Source organism: Eucyclogobius newberryi, unplaced genomic scaffold, assembly GCF_026437365.1.
Source record: "Eucyclogobius newberryi isolate DKJ021-1_F unplaced genomic scaffold, fEucNew1.0.hap1 SCAF_18, whole genome shotgun sequence".
Taxonomy (NCBI): Eukaryota; Metazoa; Chordata; class Actinopteri; order Gobiiformes; family Gobiidae; genus Eucyclogobius; species Eucyclogobius newberryi.
In genome coordinates this window covers 14,757,004-14,777,530 of record NW_027315812.1, presented here as the reverse complement: position 1 = coordinate 14,777,530, position 20,527 = coordinate 14,757,004, and the positions used below count along the sequence as shown (strand labels likewise).

The window sequence follows — 20,527 nt, the reverse complement described above, 5'->3', positions numbered from 1 at the left end:
ATCGCCGTCCTGTGTCCCCTCTGTAGCCGCTCCCTCCAGACTCCTGACAGACACTTTCCAAAGACCACGGCAGTTTGGGGAAATAGGGAGATGATTGCATGAATTCATGAATTAATGAGAGTATGACTTGTAAAGGGAGAGTGAGCACTGTTAGGCCCCAAGTGGCAATGTTTTATTAAACAGCCTTCATCTGCACTTCTCTATTTGAATTAGTTAGCATAGGGGTCAGAACCTGTAGAAGAGTCAAAGACGACAAGTGACACAAGTAATGTATCCTCCAAAAACACAAGATGATTTTTTTGTTTTGGTGTGAAATAGTGCCTGGTAACGAGTTCCTATTTGGTGATTTGACTCTGGGGTGGCATAAATGCTCTCTACCCTGTACGTTTAAAGGCTAAAAAATGTGCAGTGCGCTGTGAGGGAAATTGTCAGTATGTATGGTTGAGGTTTCATTTCAAATGGGACCTCCCACAGTGAAAATGCTGCACTGCAATTTCTCCAGGACACTATCCATTTTATAATGGTGGTAGCTGTAGGAACCATTCCTGTGAAGATATTGTGCGAGGATCCAAATGCTCATTTAAATGTCTTGAAGCTCTTTCTAATAGCAGGGTTGGATTTTAACAAAACACCTTTAGTATTTGGAGACTTACACAGAGAGGTAATTTGAGGGTGACAGGATGCTACCAAACAAAGCACATTTTTAGGATGATGACTATAATTTCCGATTTTGATTTGTTGTGACAGACTAAAAGAATAAAATGTGCCCATGTTGAGCTTGTGCAACGCAACCTATTCTCAGTACTTTCATTGAATACAGCTGGGTTACGCCATGGTCCACTGCCTCAAGGTGAGCTACATGTGAGGATAGCGTCTCCTATTGACACACAAAGCCTTCACATCGACCAGTCTTTGAGTGACAGGGCCCGGAAGCCTTGACTTCTCTCTATCTACCTCACGCTGAGACCTTAGGAAGCCAATGCAGTCAGGCTAAATTTAAACTTCAGAAGTGACACGGAGATAGGGTAAATGGTTGTGGGGGAAGGTTTTTCCGGTCACCCAAAACCCTCTATGCCCAATCTCATTTCCAGAGACCTTAACAGATTCTTTAATCAAAAAGAATAGAAAAGTGGATTTGACGGAAGCTGACAACAAAGACGCAGTAATGAGGAGGCTGATGTGGTGTGACTCAAGCAGTGCCACGCATTAGAGGAGAAAGCAGCTGAAGATTGACAGCACTGGAAAAAAAAAAAATTCCAACACATGAGCTCCAGTGATGATTGGGGCGTGCACAAGTCTGATCATGAATACAGTGTACCACAGTACACCAGCAAACTGATTTACAACTGCTATTACTACTACCACTATGTGTACTGGCTGATTGTTGAGTTTCGATGAAGCCACAATTTTCAATTAGACAATAACGTTTAATACATCTGGAGATTGCAAAATTAGAAGTGTGTTGCGAGTGTGTAGTTAGTGAAAAGTTCAACACTTGTGGATTCTTCCCCAAACTTATTTAAGATTTTTCTGTTATCAAGTGTGACCTTCAAAGATAGGGAATCATCACAATTGTAACGTATAAATATTCTTTTTCCATATCCAGAAAGTGACCAGTTGTTTGTAGAGATGATACTGAGGCACATACAACTATAGAGTCTCACATTCATTTTTAAATCAAACTTTTTAGTAACAAAGGGTTCAAGTTCTTCTGAGTTGAAAGAAGCTTAAGTATCTGAGGACTCAAGGCAAGGCAAGTGTATTTATAAAGCACAATTTGTACACAAGGCAATTCAAAGTGCTTCACACAACAGGAAATATGCATTAAAATCACAAAGGCATGACAGAAATCACAAAACAGTTTAAGACATAAAAGAGAAGATCATAAGGTGAAACTAGTTGAACAGTGTTTCAACTGAAATGGTGAGTAGTAGAAGCAGGTGTTTAACTGGCACTAGGCATGTGAATTGCAACACATACATGAGTAAACATGAATGAGAGTTTCACTCATCCAGCAACAGGAGACACAGTCAGACACTGAAGAGCAAAGACTCGAACATGAATAATACTGTACCATCTCCATTACCACAAATGCACATTTCAAAAAACATCAGAGACAAAAAAGGGCCTGTAACTGACACATTTGTCTTTTTCTGGGAAAGGACTTTTGCTCTATTCACTATTTTGTAAAAGCAGCTATTTGTGAAAAATCAACTGAATGATATTAGTAAGAAAAGCAACAACTGATATCCCAGACAGTTGTATCTCCATCATGGTTCAACATGAGCGTGGGAGAAAGGATTAAGTGAGCGTTGCTAGTAATTCATTCTAAATCGTGTTCTTTATTCATTGTTCCAATTATGGTACAGGGCCTTTAACTTGCATCCAGCCCAAATTCAAATGACCCTTTTATTTGACTGTGATATTATTGGCAGAAGCAATAGTTGCAGTAGTTGTAATTTAGTTTTAGTACAAATAGAAATAATTATCTATAAAGTACCACACCCAACTAATGTTCTGTCAAATTTGTCAATAAATTATACTTCTCCAATAGCATTATTATGGGAACAAGAAAGGGATTTTGAGTCCTTTCACCCGTGACATTTTGGTTTGCCCAATTCTCGTCGGTGGATGGAGAGAAATATCTTTGCAGTTTGAACATTTTTTACTTTTGGGCTTTCTTTATGTCTTCTCTATCTGCCATCTCCCTCGCTGTCTCATCTGTGATAGCCATGTCAACAGTTAGGAGGTGTCAGTCAAACGCCAATACAAAATACAAGATGTCCTTTCTTTGCCTGGCTCTCTCAACGCTTCACATCGCCACTGGACTCCTGCAGCCTGTTATCAGCAGTGGAGTGGCCTTGAAAGGCTGGGGAAAATCCTCCCTGTGCTTGCTCTGGCTGTCATTGTAATGATCCCTTGATGGCCCTATTCCCAGGTGGAAAAAGAGAGTGTGAAATGGTGGGTGAGGTTAAAAGTCAAACTGAATAGACTTGATCTTAAAGCATCCATTCGTATAGTCTAAAACATTTGGCAGTTGGGTTTGCTGGTTCGATTCCTCCACCCAGAGAGATCACATGATCTCTCTGGGTGGAGTCTGCATGTCCTGCCCACTGTCCAAAGACATGCATATGTAAGGTAAAATCTGCTGTAACTATAAAATGCAGTGATTGCTTGTCTGTGTGTCTATGTCTCTGTGTTAACCCTGCGACGAGCTGGTCCATGTCCAGGGTGTACCCCGCCTAAGGCCCAAAGTCACTGGGACAGGCTCCAGTCACCCGCGACCCCTAACGGGAACAGGCGGTGGAAAATGTATGAATGAAAGATTCACAGCGCTGTGCACATATAAAGGAGAATTCATTTCTGAGAAAAGGCTGAAATACAAACTGCTACAAAAGCTAATAAATAAAAAATAAATTTCTGAACATGACTGTAGAGGCCTACATATATTTAAACACTTCACTCCTCGCACCACTTTCAAAATAAGCTTAAAAACCTAGCTGTTTAGGCAAGCATTCCCTGAGTTTTTATGATCTACATGACTTCATGATCCCCTTTCTTGCCATTACAGTTGGTATTTCATCATTGTTGTGTGTTTTTATTTCACTGTTTAAATCTGTGAAGCACCTTGTGGGTCTTGCTCTGTGAAAAGTGCTCCACAAATAAAATGTATTTACTTATGTTATATTGTTACATAACTTTATATTAGCTAAATAATCAATATTTGTTATTGTGGTCATAAAACAGCTATTTCTATTTCATTTCAGTTAATCTTTCAGCCGAATATAATTATGTGCATTTGGTGTGTGTTTCCCTCTACGTCCATATATAGTGCATGTTATCTTGGTAACTGTCTGTTCCTCTGTATGAGCTCCCACATGTTACTCTTATCTCACTAACCTGGTGCTGCCGGGAGGCTTTTGTCTGACGAACAATGCTGATATGTTGAAGATACAGTTTTTTACTCCAGGGCCAGTTGATGATACAAGACACAGAGCCCAATGGTAAAACGAACAAAGAAACAAACTCAAGAACATATGAGATGTTGACCTTTAGAATAAAGATAGGAAGCAAGTATAAGGAGGTACTTGACTTTCTTGTGACTGTAAGTCACACAATTTGAAATAAAGCAATTGACTTCCAAAAACTATGTCTAAAGTGGTAAAATGTACATGTATACCGGTAATCTTTTAACCATGTTATACAGGTGCTTTTATTTGATTTCGATTTATTCATTCATTGCCCTGCATCGTCCTGTATTTAAATCTTCACAGGTTAAATCCTGTTCACATGCACTGATGCACTCACAGTGGGTCATCCTTAATACCTGTCCTGGGGCACAATAACCAGTGTAATGCTGGAGCTGGAGAATCACAGTGAGATATATCTGTATATAATATATGTAATATATATAGATCGCAAGAATTCAATGTCTACATACTTACTTACACACATACACATACTTACTATTTACATGTGTTTATAAAATAATAAAACTTGAACTGAAATGGCCTCAAAGAATCAACATACTATTTGTGGCTATTCTGAGCATGAGATTATAGATTATATCATAGATTAAAACAACAAAATTAGACTAATAATAGTTCTGAGTGATAATAATTCCTCTGGGTGCTCCGGTTTCTCCTATCAACCCAAAACATGCACAATAAAAAAAAATCCTCCTGCTACGGTAGTCCTGACGAAGCACAGCACAAAGATCTGGAGATGGGTCCTCTGCTCCTGAGGAGATGCCCCAGCGGCATCCAAGGATGGGTCAAATTTAGAGGACAAATTTCCCTACGGGGACGATCAAGTGTACCTTTCTCAAGTTCTATTCATCAAGACCAGCAAACAGAATTAAATAATCACAAGTTTTATTTCAAAACTATATAAACACTCACACATTCAAGGATAATTCGATTGATGTAATGTGTAAACAGTAGATTCATTCAACAACCATAGTATTTGTTTACCAATGGAAACGGCCATTCCTTTTCAAGAATGACATGACGTTTAGCGCTATGGTTGCCTTTTTATAATTCTACAAATGTACTCTGGATACAATGAGTCAGCCGTGTGTAGGTGTGCCTGTAGAAGCGTGAGTGACCTTGATTTTCCTGTAAAGCCCTTCTCACTCACTCCCATAGGTATGCAGTTCAAAATACACTATGGCATTTTATAGTGGGGTCATATCCAGGGCATTCAAGTGTTGTGTGTTGGGTAAACCTGGTTCCAATTTATACATAAAGGTCAAAATATGATAAATAACATCACAGTGAAATCAATTCAGTAGTTATGGTGTTAGCAATACTACTGTACTGTGAACAGCCTTGCCAGAAGTTTAACATACAAACATACACACATTTTAAACACTATTCTTTCAAAATAATGTGTTTGCATTCCATGTAAGGGAGTATGGCTAATGGTAGAAAAGCAATAAAAGACAAATTTAGGGCTGAAACTTAGTTATTTTGATAATTGATTTAGCTGTAGATAATTCCTTTGATTACTCAATCAGTTGTTTAGATCGAGAAAAGCCTTTGAATATGAGTTTTTCACAACATTTGATCTAGATAAGGTATATTCACAGACAAAATATAATTCATTTTGTGTTATTCTGATGTAATTGCCTCTTCTCTGAACACATGGCATATTTTGAAGCTTGTGTATGGTCCAGAACATAATAATTGATTATTTTCAGCCCTAGAGTAATTGTGTACAACCCATGAATAAACAACCAAGACTCACATACAGAAAAAATTTGAGTGAGAACAAGACTAGGCGAGAAGAAAACTAGTCCTAACAAATATACTGTATGTAAAGCAGGGGAGCCCATTCATCTTGTCTCAAAATGCTTACCTGTTACAAGTTCTCTGATCTCCACATCTCCAGTCTTCCTCAGGAGTCGCACCAAAGCCGGGATCCCGCCGCAGTTCTTCAGAGCCACTTTGTTCTCATCGTTCGCTTTGCCGTAAACCAGATTTCGCAAGGCTCCACAAGCGCTGCGGTGGACCTCACTCATCCGGTGGTCCAGCAGGTCCACGAGGAGCTGAATACCCCCTTGTCTTCGTATCTAGAGGAAGAAAAAAAAAGCCCCATTATTGTTCATGTATATTCAAATATCTTGTTTGTCAGGGGTTGATAGCGTGTATGTTGTAAACCGAGATTGCTGTCTTTTATCCTCATTACCTGTCATTTTAGTCCAAATCTTTTTAACAACTAGGCGTGCACTAATTAAAACCACTATGACATAGCTAATGACCGTGCTTCATAAAATAAAATGACACTTAATTACAGCATAATCTGTGCGCCCCATTGCTCTTCTCACAGTGAATGACATCCAAACAAACTGCCTCCCAGGACAGGACAAGGCAGCAGTCCACACTCCAACATAATACACCTTTGTGAACCGATTGCTTATTTGAGAACGTATAATTAAGCGCGAGTTACTTTGTGCCAGATACCAGTTCATAATTATACGGTAACACCTTTTTAATCATCATCATCATCATCATTAACATCACGTTTTTTATTGCCTTCAATGTTTTAACTATGATAATATTTTGGATCCAACTTCTGTATTTGTGCTGAATGTGTGTATTTGTGTATCTATTGGAGTGTTGTCAAGATACTAAAATGTCATACTAGATTTTGATACTAAAGAATAGATTTTATAGCCATTTTTGGACAATAGAATGTAATTTTCAACACAAAGTAACTTATATCTTATGTATTTTGTCCTTTTATGTGACTTTTTTGTATCAGTACTTGAGTATCTAGCATTGATACTGGTTTTAGAATAGATCAGTATTTCATTTTTCATACTGTACACATTATCAAGCCAATTTGCACATTGAAATATTGTGAGATCAATAACTGTTTTTAATGGACTTTTCCACTACAAAGGTTCAATTAAAATGTGTATACGACAAGATGGACATACCTGTGTAGGGCTCTATGCATTTAACCGCAACTGGTGTGTATTTTAGTGAGTTGATAAGCGATGATAATGAAAAGAGAACTCTTATTTGATGGAAGCTTTTTCTTCTCATCACTCTGAACTGCCTAATCAGAGTCCTTGAAAGCTAAACATTTTCTCTCTTTCAGTATGTTCTCCTACAGACCTGGGAAATCAAGGAGCAAATATCTTCAGTGTTTGCTCAACTCCGCAGCACCAGATGGATAGAGTTCTGATTGGAACAAAACATAGGATCCAAAACTCATTGTATGGGCTCTTGTGGAAAGCCAGCACATCTGCCACGACTAAAACACAAAACGCAAACACGTTTCTTTAAAGGGGTTGTATTGTGTATCGAGAAGCTATGAATAAACTATATATTACACTCCCTTTCAAAGACGTTTATCTGAACTAAATGTTTAGCCTTGTAAAACGGTTTCAGACTTAACATAGAGTCTTGTATTGATACTGCCTCAGAGAAGAAACATATTGTGTCTAGGTGACGTTATATCAGTGTACAATTATGTGACTATTATATTGAAGTTAAAAAATGGCTGTAGTTTTTATCCCAACGTCTGAGACCAGGGTTAAGAAAAAAAACAGAAAGTGCTGGAGGGCAAAGTGCGTATGGAGGTGTTTGATGACGCAGCAGGAGTTTATCGAGCAAAATGACTTTGCTTATCTATTCAATTAAAACGGATTAAAGGATGCAGCGAATGGCAAACTAACCTTGCACCACTGGCCACACATTTTCCAGCCAACCTGATTTGTGGTGCCCCGCTGTCTTCACCCCTCGCCCCTCTCCTCCCTCGCCGCCGCCTCCTCCCTTCTCCGCCTCTTTATGCTTGTGTCACACTTAATCTATCCCTCCATAAAAACCACGGTGCCATTACGTTGCATTGTGAGGAACCTGCGAGTCTCGTCACCACCTCTATTCCTCTATTGCATGTAAAAGAAGATTAGAAGTGCAGATTGATTTGTCTTCGTCTCCCGCAGCTCTGCATTGGCCCTGGCTTTTGGTAACCCATGGCGACAGGAGCATTTCGGTGGTAACAGTTAGCAGTGGTGACAGCTGGGATTGTGGGAATTGGAGGTGTTGCAGGTGAAAAAAAAAGAGAGGGGAAAAAAGGAGCTTGTGATGGGACATGGGTGACACACACCTGCAGCCTAACAGAGTATGATTCAAAACATATGGGATGCCAACAGTGATCAGCAGCAGCTCCGTGGGTAATATGGTGCATACTATAGGCTTTAATACCAGATGTGACAAGCGGTAGTACTCAAGTGAGGGCATTGTTACTTTTTCTGAACGCGCTGTTGTATTTGCCGATCAAGAGCGTCACAAACATGCTTAATGGGTGACATATCCAGTGAATACGATGGCCATGTAACGGGCTGGGATGTCTTCTGCTTCTAGGAATTGTGTACAGGTCCTTGCGACACTCTGTCGCTGCATTATCATACAGCGACATGAGGTGATGGCTGTGGATGAATGGCACGACAATTGACATGTCACCCGTTGAGCATGCTTGGGATGCTCTGGATTGGCCCATATGACAACGTGTTCCGGTTCCTGCCAATATCCAGCTCCTTCAGCTGCCATTTTGGTGGTAACACCAGAACATTTCAGATTTCTATCGTGGCCAGTCTAAGGCACATCTGTACAGTAGTCATGCCTCATCAGCATCTTGATATGCCACACTTGTGAGATGGGATGGATTATTAAAATGAATGATTTTGACAACAATATCTCAGCGAAATGGATCTTTTGTGTATGAAGAAAACGTTTAATATCTCAGCTCATGAAAGATTCTGATTGTTCTGTGATATTTTTGTATTTTAAGTATTTTAATAAGTAAGTATTTAAAGCAGCACTTTTCTGGAGAGTGTTCTGCCACCTGCCTGTTCCCGAGCTATTGCTTTGCCTAAAATGTCATTTAGTTTGATTGGAAAATCGTATTAAAGACATTTTATTATTTCCGAAATGTTTATACATTTGCATTTTCAAACCCATTTCTGCAATGTGTGTCTATCCTAAAATATTTTTGGGAAAATGTAAAGAAATACATACAATACAAATGATTAAGAAAAAATACAATCAATATGATTACAGTTAAAGCACATTTTTTTCACATAAATCATACAAAGGCAGATATAGCCTATCGTTTCCAGAATTGTAAACATGTATTCAAAAACCTTGAGTTAAAATGCAAGTACATGTGTTTAGAGCATTGTTGTACAGGCTACTGAGCACTCATTTGTACATAGCACTTTCATGCAGCTCAGTGTGAGCTAACTGCATTTTAAAGCCTCTCAACCTTGGGCTAATTGAGTTCTTGGCTTATGCTAACATTTTCCTCTGGAGTATTTCAAACTAGGTCATTCAGGACATTAACCTATGGCTACCTACTATTGTTGGGCTTACCCTGCTACAGCTTTTAGAGAAAGATAAAAGTCATAAAAGAGTAACCATCGCAAAAGTATAAAAGGCTTTTGCATGTTTGAAAAATTCTAGAGCTGAACATATAAAAAGGGCAGGTAGCGTTTTGCTAAATTTACAGAAACAAAAAGGTCCTTTGATATAGTTTACTTGAAAAATAGCCAATATCAATTCCCTATTGAGATATTTTGGCCATTGGTTAATTATTTTTATCCATATGTACCTTGTTAGAGTAAATATAGATTTTTAAAAAATGTAATAATGTCAATAATACTTTTTTGACTCCTGTAATAATGACATGCACCTCACAACAGCACAAACGTACCTTAAAACGTACCTTAAAAGAAATTGAGGACACTTTTATCCCCAAGTGTTCAGGAATGACGCATGAACAATGACAGAGACATCTCAAAGGTTATGCCAGACATTTTGACATCCTTTTATGACAAACTGACGGAAAAGGTGGGAGGAAGGCAATGGATGGATAAATAACTTGTTACAAGGCAGCCATAAATTCTTCTGCTCTGAACCAGTGAGCCAAGAAGGCGTACACATTAAACCAGGCCCTTTCTCCAAAGGTTACCAAGGGGAAGGAAACTGGGAGGCCACAGAGACAGTTTTGCATAAAAATTACCAAAATATATTACATCAAATATATAGAAAACAATACACAAATAAAGGTTAAAGCATGTTAAATCCAAAATAAAAGTCCCAGTTTGTCCATTGTCTGTCAAAATTGAGTCCAGAAGATATTTTTTTTCCATTGTTCGTATGTCAGTTCAGTCCTTAATCATCAGAGCAGTTTGTGTCATCCATCTTTTTTGTGATGGCCTTCATCTTCCCATTCCTTGTCCGTAAAAAGAAAATTACCCTCTTTTAACCCATTTAAACTATTAAGTAGATTGGCTGTTCAAGTCAATAAAGCATTTACATACTTTAGATAGGGTTAAATTGTTGTTGCTTTATTTTCTTTCTTAATTATAATAACTCCTTATTTTTAATTTGATTTTCTTTTACAATTTTGTAAAGCACTTGTTTGCCTTTTGCTATCCAAATCTTAAATCTCTGGTCATTGCAATTTGGCTTAAAACTTTGGCCATAAACCAACAGCATAAGATTTTAACATATCGGTTTAATTTATTTATTTAGATTAGTTTTTTCCATGTTGTAAGCAAAAAAAACAAGTTCACACTAATTTCTGTAATAATGAAAAGTCTTCAATATGACACACACTTTTCCTATCAAACTAAATGGCTCCATTTCACTTTTGTCTTATGCTAATCGGGTCATTCAGAATTGCCAGTGATTGCATTGTAATGATATTCAATATATTTGTGACAGTGTTTTGATGATACTGTGCCACACTAGTTGAAAGTATTAGAGGATGAATGTGTATAGTTAAAGAGTGTCTGGATGGTAATGGGACGAGGGGTGGCAGGGGGAGGGGCACAGTTCTCGCCACTCGAGCGGAATAGTGGATAAATGGATATCGACAAGGCTTCTGCCCAAAATGAATCACTGATGACTGAAGTTTAGTGAGTGTGTTTGTGTCTGATCATGCATTCAGAAACAGGCTGTGGCACAAGGCGAGGTGGTGGAGAGATGCACATTTCGCCGACAGTTGGTTTTCCTATATTTTCGAATAGCAAACCTTTTTATGTCTCCTTATATCTCTGGAATGTTCACATATAGGGCCTTATTTTGCCACCGGAGGTATCTTTAAGGGGTGCTTTTTTCCAGGGGTCGGGGCCAGGGCGCTATTTTACTACCTCGCCGACCTTAACTCTGGCGTGAAGAGGTTGTACTTGGCCGATGGAGGCTGGAGTGGGACGGTGCCAGTCCATAATATGGTGATAGTGTTTGAACCAATGACTGATAACTGTGGCATTCAAAACCAGCACTTGTGTGGGAGATGTTTGTCAAGGCCTCATATACAGGCAGTGAAAGAAGTGAGCAATAAAACGGTTCGATTTTCCATTTTTCAATCCCAAAATTCAGTCTTTGCCAGTTTTACGCAGACTGGGACAAGGATTTTGGGTGAATGTGATGTGACAGTGATTTTCCAAATTGATGTTCCTCTCTAAGCTGAGCACATTCAAGTCTGTAGATCGAGTCTGGCCCAGATCGCGCAGTAACAAGTGTCCAACGCAGCGCAAAGAGGTTTAAAGGCCCATTCATACTTCAGAAGAAGCACCGCAGCAGAACTCCTCTAGACTCCGCCTCCCGTGATCCCCAACCACTGTTTCCACGCAGTTGCTACGGACATTATTATCACAGACAGCTCACAGCTCAGTTAAGAGATTGTGGAGAGAGAGTGTGGGAACTTTGCAGACGTGTTCTCTGTATGCTACAAATGCTTTGTGTTTTATACAAATCACATATTCTCTCCTCGAATATAAAACCCACACAGGTTAATATTGGTAATTTATGCTTAAGTAAAATATATAAAACTCAATAACATCCCGAATCTATAACTAACGCTAGTTTTGAAGTTTATTAGTTACAATTCTGGCCATTCACAGAACTAGACCACGCCCTCAAGTTGCTTTACTTCACGTCATATTTTGGCATAATCACGCCTCTTGTTTAGAATTCCACCCCCTGCGTTGTCATCAATTGCGCCGATTGCAAGGTGTGATGAAATGAGCTCTGCTGCGTTCACGTTAGCGCTACCTCCAGTAGCTAATTAATGCCAATGCTGGAATGGAAACAATAGTGAAGTTGAACATGATTTCATTTCAATGGAAACAGCCTCAGAATATTTAAAAAATATTTTAAAAAGTTAAATTAAAATCACTCAGATACATGTGAGTGATATCAAAGCCTTATTTAAAAAAAAATAGTGTTTTACATACTGACAAATACTTTTTTAGAAACTGATCTACAGCTATATCACATACTTGTCCACCAATTAGACTTTTTGTGAGACACAAATCAAACGTTTAGGCTAGAAAAAATATATATATTTTTGTAGTAGAACAGAAAACAAAATTGCCATTTCTAACCTGGAAACTCCAAACGTAAAGGAACAATAGAGGATTTTTTGCCGATTTGACAACTCAAGCAAAAGTTAGTCCCTTTTTGAAAAGTGCGCACGCAACAGCCCCGCTTCCCCGCTGCTACAGGGGCGTTTCTTATTAGCGTGACGGATCGCGTCGCGTCTCTCGTCTCTGCAGATTTCCGTCTCTTCTGAGCTCAAACACAGTCTTTCTTTGTCGTCATTTTGTAATGTACACTGAAGGAACTCACTAAACACACACCGGCATGCGCAGCCAGGGAAACGTGCTGCTATGCTGGAGACGAGCCAGAACGAGGCTACAGGTGTGCAGTAGGACGAAAGGGATGATTGATATGTGGAAGGACTAATCGGCTGTCCACGCCCCGAGGAAATGAGACTCAGATTTGGCGCCAAAAAATTCTCTATTATTCCTTTAATTTAATTTTTGTTATGAAGCCTTAAAATCATTAGCATTTAGATCTGATGTCAGCTAATTATTTATAATAGTTATAGTCATTTTGCCTTTGCTTTGAATCCAAATATTTTGTCTATTAGTATTTTATAACCATAGAATTAAACAATAACCTGCACTTACTGTTACAGGTAGACACATTACAGTAGCTAATGGCTTATAGCCACATCGTACAGAATACACTAAATACCATTGAGTAATGGGGAATATTAGTGGATTGCGTTGTACCTGATTGTACTTTTAAGCCGTATGGTTCTTTTGCTGTTACCTTGCCAACAATGTCGCAGGTAAAATGAAAGACTTCAAGTCTGCTTAGTATAATTTAAAATATTGTGTATTGACATTATACCATACACGGCTATATAATAGAAGTGGAATGGAATAAAATACAGATATGTTATTATTTGCATTATTCACATGTGAACATTTTATTTACTACTCACATTCTATGCCGTGGGTGTTCAGTTACCCAAGAACATATTTCCAAGGTTTTAAAGCTCCTCAACAGTACAAAATAAAGCTACCTTGAGGATGAGGAATCATACCTTGCACATCTTTATAAACACTTCTAAACTCCAGTGTATATTACGATTTATTTGAAATGATGACATCAAAGACAATCTTTGTATCAAACAAAAAGTGTCACACAAAGATTATTTCGCCCACTCCGAAACATGTTGAAAGCTTTGCCAAAACCTTGAAGATTTCTTGAGACTCTCAAGAGGTTTAATCAAGACTGAAGGCACATACTTTTACATACAGCAAGCACACATCAATGAGTAAAACCACAAACCAATATTTTCTTTTTCCAGAAGACAAACTTTCGTATTCAGTTTAAATTTAATAACGGTTTCCTGAAAACAATCTATTAACCGAAGCTGTATTCTTACAGCTAACCTGAGAAAAAAATAGAGCAAATTACATTCTGCAAACTAATTACATCTAAATTCCATTAGGAATCCACACATATTCATTGTCTTCATTTGAAGTGGTTAAAAGCAAATTAAACTCTGCTTTAGCATTAATAGGGGTGTCATTGTGACAATTAGAAATAGGTAACATCTTGAAATATTAAATTGAACTGAATATGAGGGCACAGGGTGGTGCTCCTGCTTTATTAGCTACAAGATCAAAGCAGTTCTGGCATCATCTGGTTTACTGAAAAGTAGTCGGTTTGTTTTATAAACCAATTCAAGCAAGTGAAGAGTTAACAATGTCTGCATCAAACCTGCAACAAATGGACCACAAAGCAAAGGCATAAATACATTGAACTATTAAATATAATGGAGCGAATGTCATTTAAAGTATGTAGTTTAGTCTGTGTCCTGTAATTAATTGCACACTTGCTTTCAAGTCATAGTTGAATGTATTGCCTGTACATCAAAAATGGCAAAACACTATTTACAATGCAGTTATAACATTATATCAAAAAGAGCTGAAAAGAATTGGCTGCAATGCCGAATACAATGAACAGTGAATTTTATATAGTAATGCGTGGAATATATACAATAAACATATTAAACATATTAAACAGAAAACACAGAACGGAGAACGAGAACCAAAATAAATTTACACTAAACAAAAATGTCAGCACATTTAAATTAAAATAAATGTGTCAAATTCCAGGGGGAGCATACACATTTATCAACAACACTTCCATTAACACTTAATTTAACCAGTGCAAATCTTTGTGTTCAAAATTCTGTTCAAAGGCTTTTCTGCTTAAGATCAATATGGCCACTACCTTCTTTTATTTGCCCCAGTATGAGGCGTTTATTGTAACCAATGTTAGTTAATTTCTGATTTCTTATCTATTTTTTTCTTTTCTTTGTTACTATCTTTAACCATTAAGTTGGGCTCATTATGTCATTAACATAAAGGGGGCCATTTGCAACTTTTTAAATGCCATTGTATTAACCACATTTTAATTGTTCTGGCAAATCTGCTTTTGTTACACAACTCTTTGGTTGAACACAACATACAAACACAGAAACTACAACAACAGAACATAATAGAACAAACAAACTGCAAAAAAGGCCAAAACACGCAAAGAGCCCACAGACTGATCCAAAAAGTGATCAGAAAATGAAAAAAAAAAAAAAAATTGAGGGGAAAAAAATTGCCATGTTAAAAGAACATTTCCACATGTTACCAATAAAGTCCAGGTCCCTTCAATAGAAAAACAGTAAAAAAGGGGGGAAATTGCCTCAGGAGTCCTGCAGCATGTCTGCGAAAGCCCATGCCTCCTCCGGTCCATGTTGAGGCTCCGCATGTTGGAATAAAACAACGCGTAATCCACTTTCTGCTGTCAGATGCCACTCTCGCAGAGTAGTTGTCATAGAATGAGACAAGAAGCTCATTTGGTTTGGTCCGATCTGCGGTGATGCAGCCATAACACGCTGTTTATAAGGTCTCTAACTTCAGTATAATAGATGTTGGACACTGGTTTGGGGCCGACTTGGGAGCCAGGGAGCAATGTTCACAGTCAAGCTTTATTTTCCCGGGTTTTGTTGAAAGTTTTAGATATTTGAGGGTCCAAGCCATACATTTGACCACATTGAATTTGACCCTTCCGTGTCCCCTGGAAGCCTCCTGCAACTATGATTCAATAGGTCGTCTACATGAGCCGTCAGGACGTGACCCTGGCTCATTAGCTCTGCCATGTTAGCCCACAGGGTAGAAACTGGGTCTTTCACGTCAGAGTTTTCCTTTTCGGCAGCTGTGGCTCGGTCATTCAGTTTGTTAGTCTTGGAATTTGGATGCTGATATTCGCTGGGCCTATCCCACTGCTGGTCTTCTCCAGAGCGGCGCCTGAATCTGAGCCAGAGCTGGAGATGTTAGCTTCGCTGTGGCATCGCTAGCTTGGCTCTTCCACAACAAAAGTAAAGGTGGAAGATATATTGAACAATGTACAATTACCTAGTATATCGGCAGTATTTAAAACTATTAAAAATTACCACAAAATGAGCTGAAGCTATAAAGTGATATTTCTACCCTGGTTCATTTTATGCTCCATTAACTTTTGTGTGATATTTGAACCATAATTAAGATATTTACAGGCACATTATTATCCAGCCCAAATATGCAGAGGGTAATATCAATCACATCAAGATAATAATAACAATAATATTTCAATGTAATGTTAAATACCACAGCCCCAAACAGAAGACAAAAATCCTGCATGTACCATTGGCAGTGTCGATACAAAGCGTGTCTTATCTCAAGCTTTAAAACGTTTTTTTGGGGTAATTTTCTGTTTATTAACCATTGGCAGTTGTTAACATTTCAACATTATGCTTTGGGTGCTGTTCATTTGTGTTTGCCCTGCTTCCTTTCATTTGTGCGTGAATGAGCAACCTAGAATAATATTAGCATGGTTTGCAAAAGCGACTATTGACTGGCTGGCAGAAATTAATTTCATCAAACAAATTTATCAATGCCCTCGCCTGCGTAGACCTGTAAATTGATTCCAAGGGTAATATGGGGAGTACAGGGACATGTAATTTCAGGAAAACATTTGTGTGAAAGTGAGCCTTGGCCATTGTTGTAAACCTGCTAGAAATATTTAGAGGGTTTATTAAGAAGTTCCAGGGGGACTTCTCAAAATTGCTTTGGATAAACAAATCTGTGACTAAGGGACTATTAGAGGTTTATTGCCAGCAAAGATGCAAGTTAATAGCAGGGACAGCGTAGAGATGGAGACTGCCCCTTGCATTTTTTTTGCAACAACATAAGGATTCGCCATTCAGTGCCATTTGCCTGTAAACACTTTGAAACTCAAACACATGGATATCATTAACCTGGCTCACGCAAGAGGAATTCTCGCAATATTTGTTTCACAAACTCTTGAGAATCCATCTGGCCAACTCGATCTATTCGGTTTGAGCCCGGCCACAGAGTGGCTAACCTATCACAGCGCAGAATTGTAGTTTGGGAGGAAGTCAAATACAACATGGCGACACACGTCGACAGACATGAGGGACAGGGGACAGGTTAACCTCTAAATACAGAGCGCAGCGGGGTAGTGGGTCATCCTGCCTCTGTGCTCCTCACATACGTTTGCCGCGGGTTTAGAACGAGTCACGGCTTCTATGCGTTTCCCTCCACACGTCCTGATTCCCTTCACTCTCGTTTCCTCCCTCCCCTTTTTGAGTCTGCTACTGACTGCTCAATTTGGCAATATATAGGATACCTGAAGAATAGATGAAGGAATGCGTTTGCATTTGCTTCCTTTCCATATATATATATATATATATATATATATATATATATATATATATATATATATATATATATATATATATATATATATATATATATATATAGCTTAACAAACAAACAAATACCAACAAAATATACTCAAATATACTTCAAAGCTTTCCACCAGAATTGAGAAAATAGACAAACCTCAGCTTTGATCTTGTTGTCTCCGAAGCAGAGGTGCTGTAGGTAGGCGGCGGCGTTGGACTGCACCGAGGGGAACTGGTGTTGTAACATCTGGATCACCTCTGGCAGCTCCGGATCTCTCCAGCCAAACTCTCTGAAGAAGAAAACACAGGGACCCCTAAGTGAGTTTTGAAAGAATATTTGAATGAAAAAAATATACAGTAAGTGCCCGAGTCCTGATGGGCCTTCATACATATACATTAACTATGTTCGTCTAGCATGGGCTAAAAGCTCTTTATGTTTTGCTTTAGATCTGGATTTATCTTGTTTTTCTTGAATTCTACTAGAATCTAATCATTTATGTTTAATCACACTTTACTTTGTGATTGTGTTTGCAATTCAAGGAGTTTCAAAATCTCAGATAAACAAACTTGATATTGCCAAACTGCCCCATAACGTAAAACAAACAACTAAATTCTGTAAATATATCTGCAGCACGATGGCTGTTGAAAAGACTTGCCCACACAGCGATGCAGTCTGCCTTCTGTTGGAGAGAGAGTGGTGTGAGTTATGGTCCCTACTTTGCACCAGCAGGAGTTTAGACTCCTAAGAGTGCACTGGACAAAGTGAAATAAATGTGTTGTCCCTCAGTAATACATGGAAACGGTCTGCTTTATTGTATTATGGCCTGCTGATAATTGTTTTGCTATGGTCCCCCAAATGAGGAAATTACAGCTTGTGAGGAAGTGTGGGCGACTGTCTTGTTATACTTTCTCCAATAACAACCATAAAACTCTCTGTTACTTTTCCCTTCTCTCAGGCAGCAGCAGCTCGCTCTCAATGTGAACTGACAGAAATCTATGTTGAAGTTTTGCATCTTTCATTGATCGCGGCATTTGAGGATGGATATTGCTGTTGCTGAATCCATGCTCAGTGTTGCGTGCAAAAATCCCAACAAGCTATCAACAGGAGTTTAATTTATTTTGCCTTGGAGCTCAGCACTCTTGCAAGCATGATAATGTTGGACAATGAAGTCAGAGGTAATAGAACAGTGAAAAAGAGAGAATGCAGTTTATATTTACTTCAAATTGTTATTACCGGTAATACATTTATTATAAAAGTAAATAATTGATAAAGAATTGTGAAAATACAATACAAAATTGGATGCACGTCATTTGTCCAATCAATGAACATGTTTTGTCAACATTTTTGCTCTCGGGCCACTGCAACCACAGCCACAAAACTGTGGTTGGAATGGTCTATAATTCATGATAAAAAAAACACCCTTGTCTTTTTGCAATAAATAATTCTACTGGACAGGAATAAAATCTAACAAAAACAGTTTAAACATTACTAGAGGATAAGTCAAGGTTAGAAGAACAATGCATATAATTCAACAGGTCAAAGTGGCTACTGGGGCCAAACACAAGCATTTGCCAGCTCGTTGGTTTCTATTAAAGGCGGTATGGACGATTTTTCGGCGATTTGAGAACGCAGGCGGAAGTGTGCATGCGCACTCCCCCGTGCGGACTGATACAACACACACATGCGTTTGTTTATTAGCGCAACGGAGCGCATCGCATCGCTCGTCTCCCGTAGATTTCTGTCCACTTCTGCGTCAGCTCGAACTGTCTTTCTCCGTCTTCATTTTGCCCCGTACACTGAGAGAACTATATTATGATAGATCCATGCGCTTAGACACGCGGAAACGTGGGGACGAGCCTGACGCGGCTGCAGGTGAGCGGTAGGTGCGTTTTATGATTGATACGTGGCAGGACAAATAATTTATCCACGCCACGAGGAAATATGATACAAAATTTGCTGAAAAAAATCGTCCATACCACCTTTAATGTAAATCCTTATAATAAAAAAGACAATAAAAATAAAACAATTTCCCCAATATATCCAATATGGAACCTAAGTATGGGTAGAGAAGCCAAACATTACACTAAAAACAAAATATTACAACTTCAAATGAACACTAGGGCTGAACAATTTAGCCAAAAATCATAATTGAGATCCCCCCAAGGAATATTACACTAATATTACACTTTTTAGCAAGGGTGCTCAATTTGCCTGAAATTCCGATTGTAATTGACCATTTTGTTTTAATGTATTGTATTATAATTATAATTTGATAGCCGTTTGTTATTGAATCGGTTTGTTACCTAATTAAGGCCAAGTTAACCCTATTTAGAGTAATAATGACAGTCCAAGAGGGCTGTTTATTTTCAGTGCCAGGGTCAGAGTCAGGCTTTGTGACTGCCTTGGTCTGAGCACAAACTGAGCGCTACTTTACATTACGAGTGAGCGCGTCTCTCCTTTCTGCGCAGTGGGAACTGTAAACTTTTCATTGGGCCACCTGGGATCCCGCTGAGTACACCTTTCACATCTCTCACTAACGTGCATGGAATGACGAGCCTTTTTCACGATAGCGCCCGCTTAGTTTATTTTATAGTATTATTGATTCCATTTATTGTATGTTAGCATTAGCTGAGTGACAAAACCACTACTTTTATAAACATATAGATGTCCTCAGGTGAAATAGTTACATTGTACGTAAAGGTTTTAACATGTTGCCTGTGAGTATCAATCTGTAACTCGCTCCCCCCTTTATGTTAATTAATTATTCATTTATTTTAGTGAGACTCGGCTAATTCCCATAGGAATGAATGGAGCAGGAAGCGGATATTTGCATTTTTAAGACATTTTTTAAGGCTTATAGAAACATTATCGCAGAAGCAGGGACAGTTTGCGGCGTAAGTTTAACTATTTATACTTGAAAAAAAAGGGAGGGGCGAACGAGCGCAGGGAGCCCCACTAACACGTGTTTGGAATACAGCGCAAAGGGTTCATTTAAATGTGCCGTGATTTTCTTTGTTTTATGATTATGCTTAAAAAAAAAAAAAAAAGGAAAAAGGGCAAAAGGAAGCAGTATATAGTATGCAAGTATGCACACGTTGCATCCAGTAGGCGATTTGAGGAGAGATGTGGGGAATGACATCCCCCCTGCTGACAATGTTGATTTACTTTTTTGCTCTTATGCCTGCAATCATACTACTATATATGATTAAAGATGCACTGTAACTTTTGTGTGGAGGGTGGAGACTGGACAGATTTGCGCGCCACATATCTGCCCCAAAATACAGTAATGGGTACAGAAAGCTGTATTATTATTATGTAATCGGAAAATGATTGTTGTACCCATATTAAACAAAATCAGTAACAGTCAGTAGGGTTTAGCAAAAAAAAAAAAAAAAAAAACCTCACCAA

The 20,527-nt window shown here is 38.5% G+C and overlaps 1 protein-coding gene across 3 annotated transcripts in view; it reads right to left on the bottom strand.

The window, feature by feature from the left end:
• The window catches only part of ctnnd2a (catenin (cadherin-associated protein), delta 2a), a 233,044-nt gene that overhangs the window by 57,435 nt on the left and 155,082 nt on the right, over window positions 1-20,527 (bottom strand). For all 3 annotated transcript variants that reach the window (XM_072450621.1, XM_072450624.1, XM_072450622.1), the window contains exons 13-14: window positions 17,276-17,408; window positions 5,860-6,073 (exon numbers count right to left, since the gene is read on the bottom strand). In XM_072450621.1, the coding sequence (XP_072306722.1) occupies window positions 5,860-6,073; window positions 17,276-17,408 (347 nt within the window). The remainder of the gene's footprint in view (window positions 1-5,859; window positions 6,074-17,275; window positions 17,409-20,527) is intronic.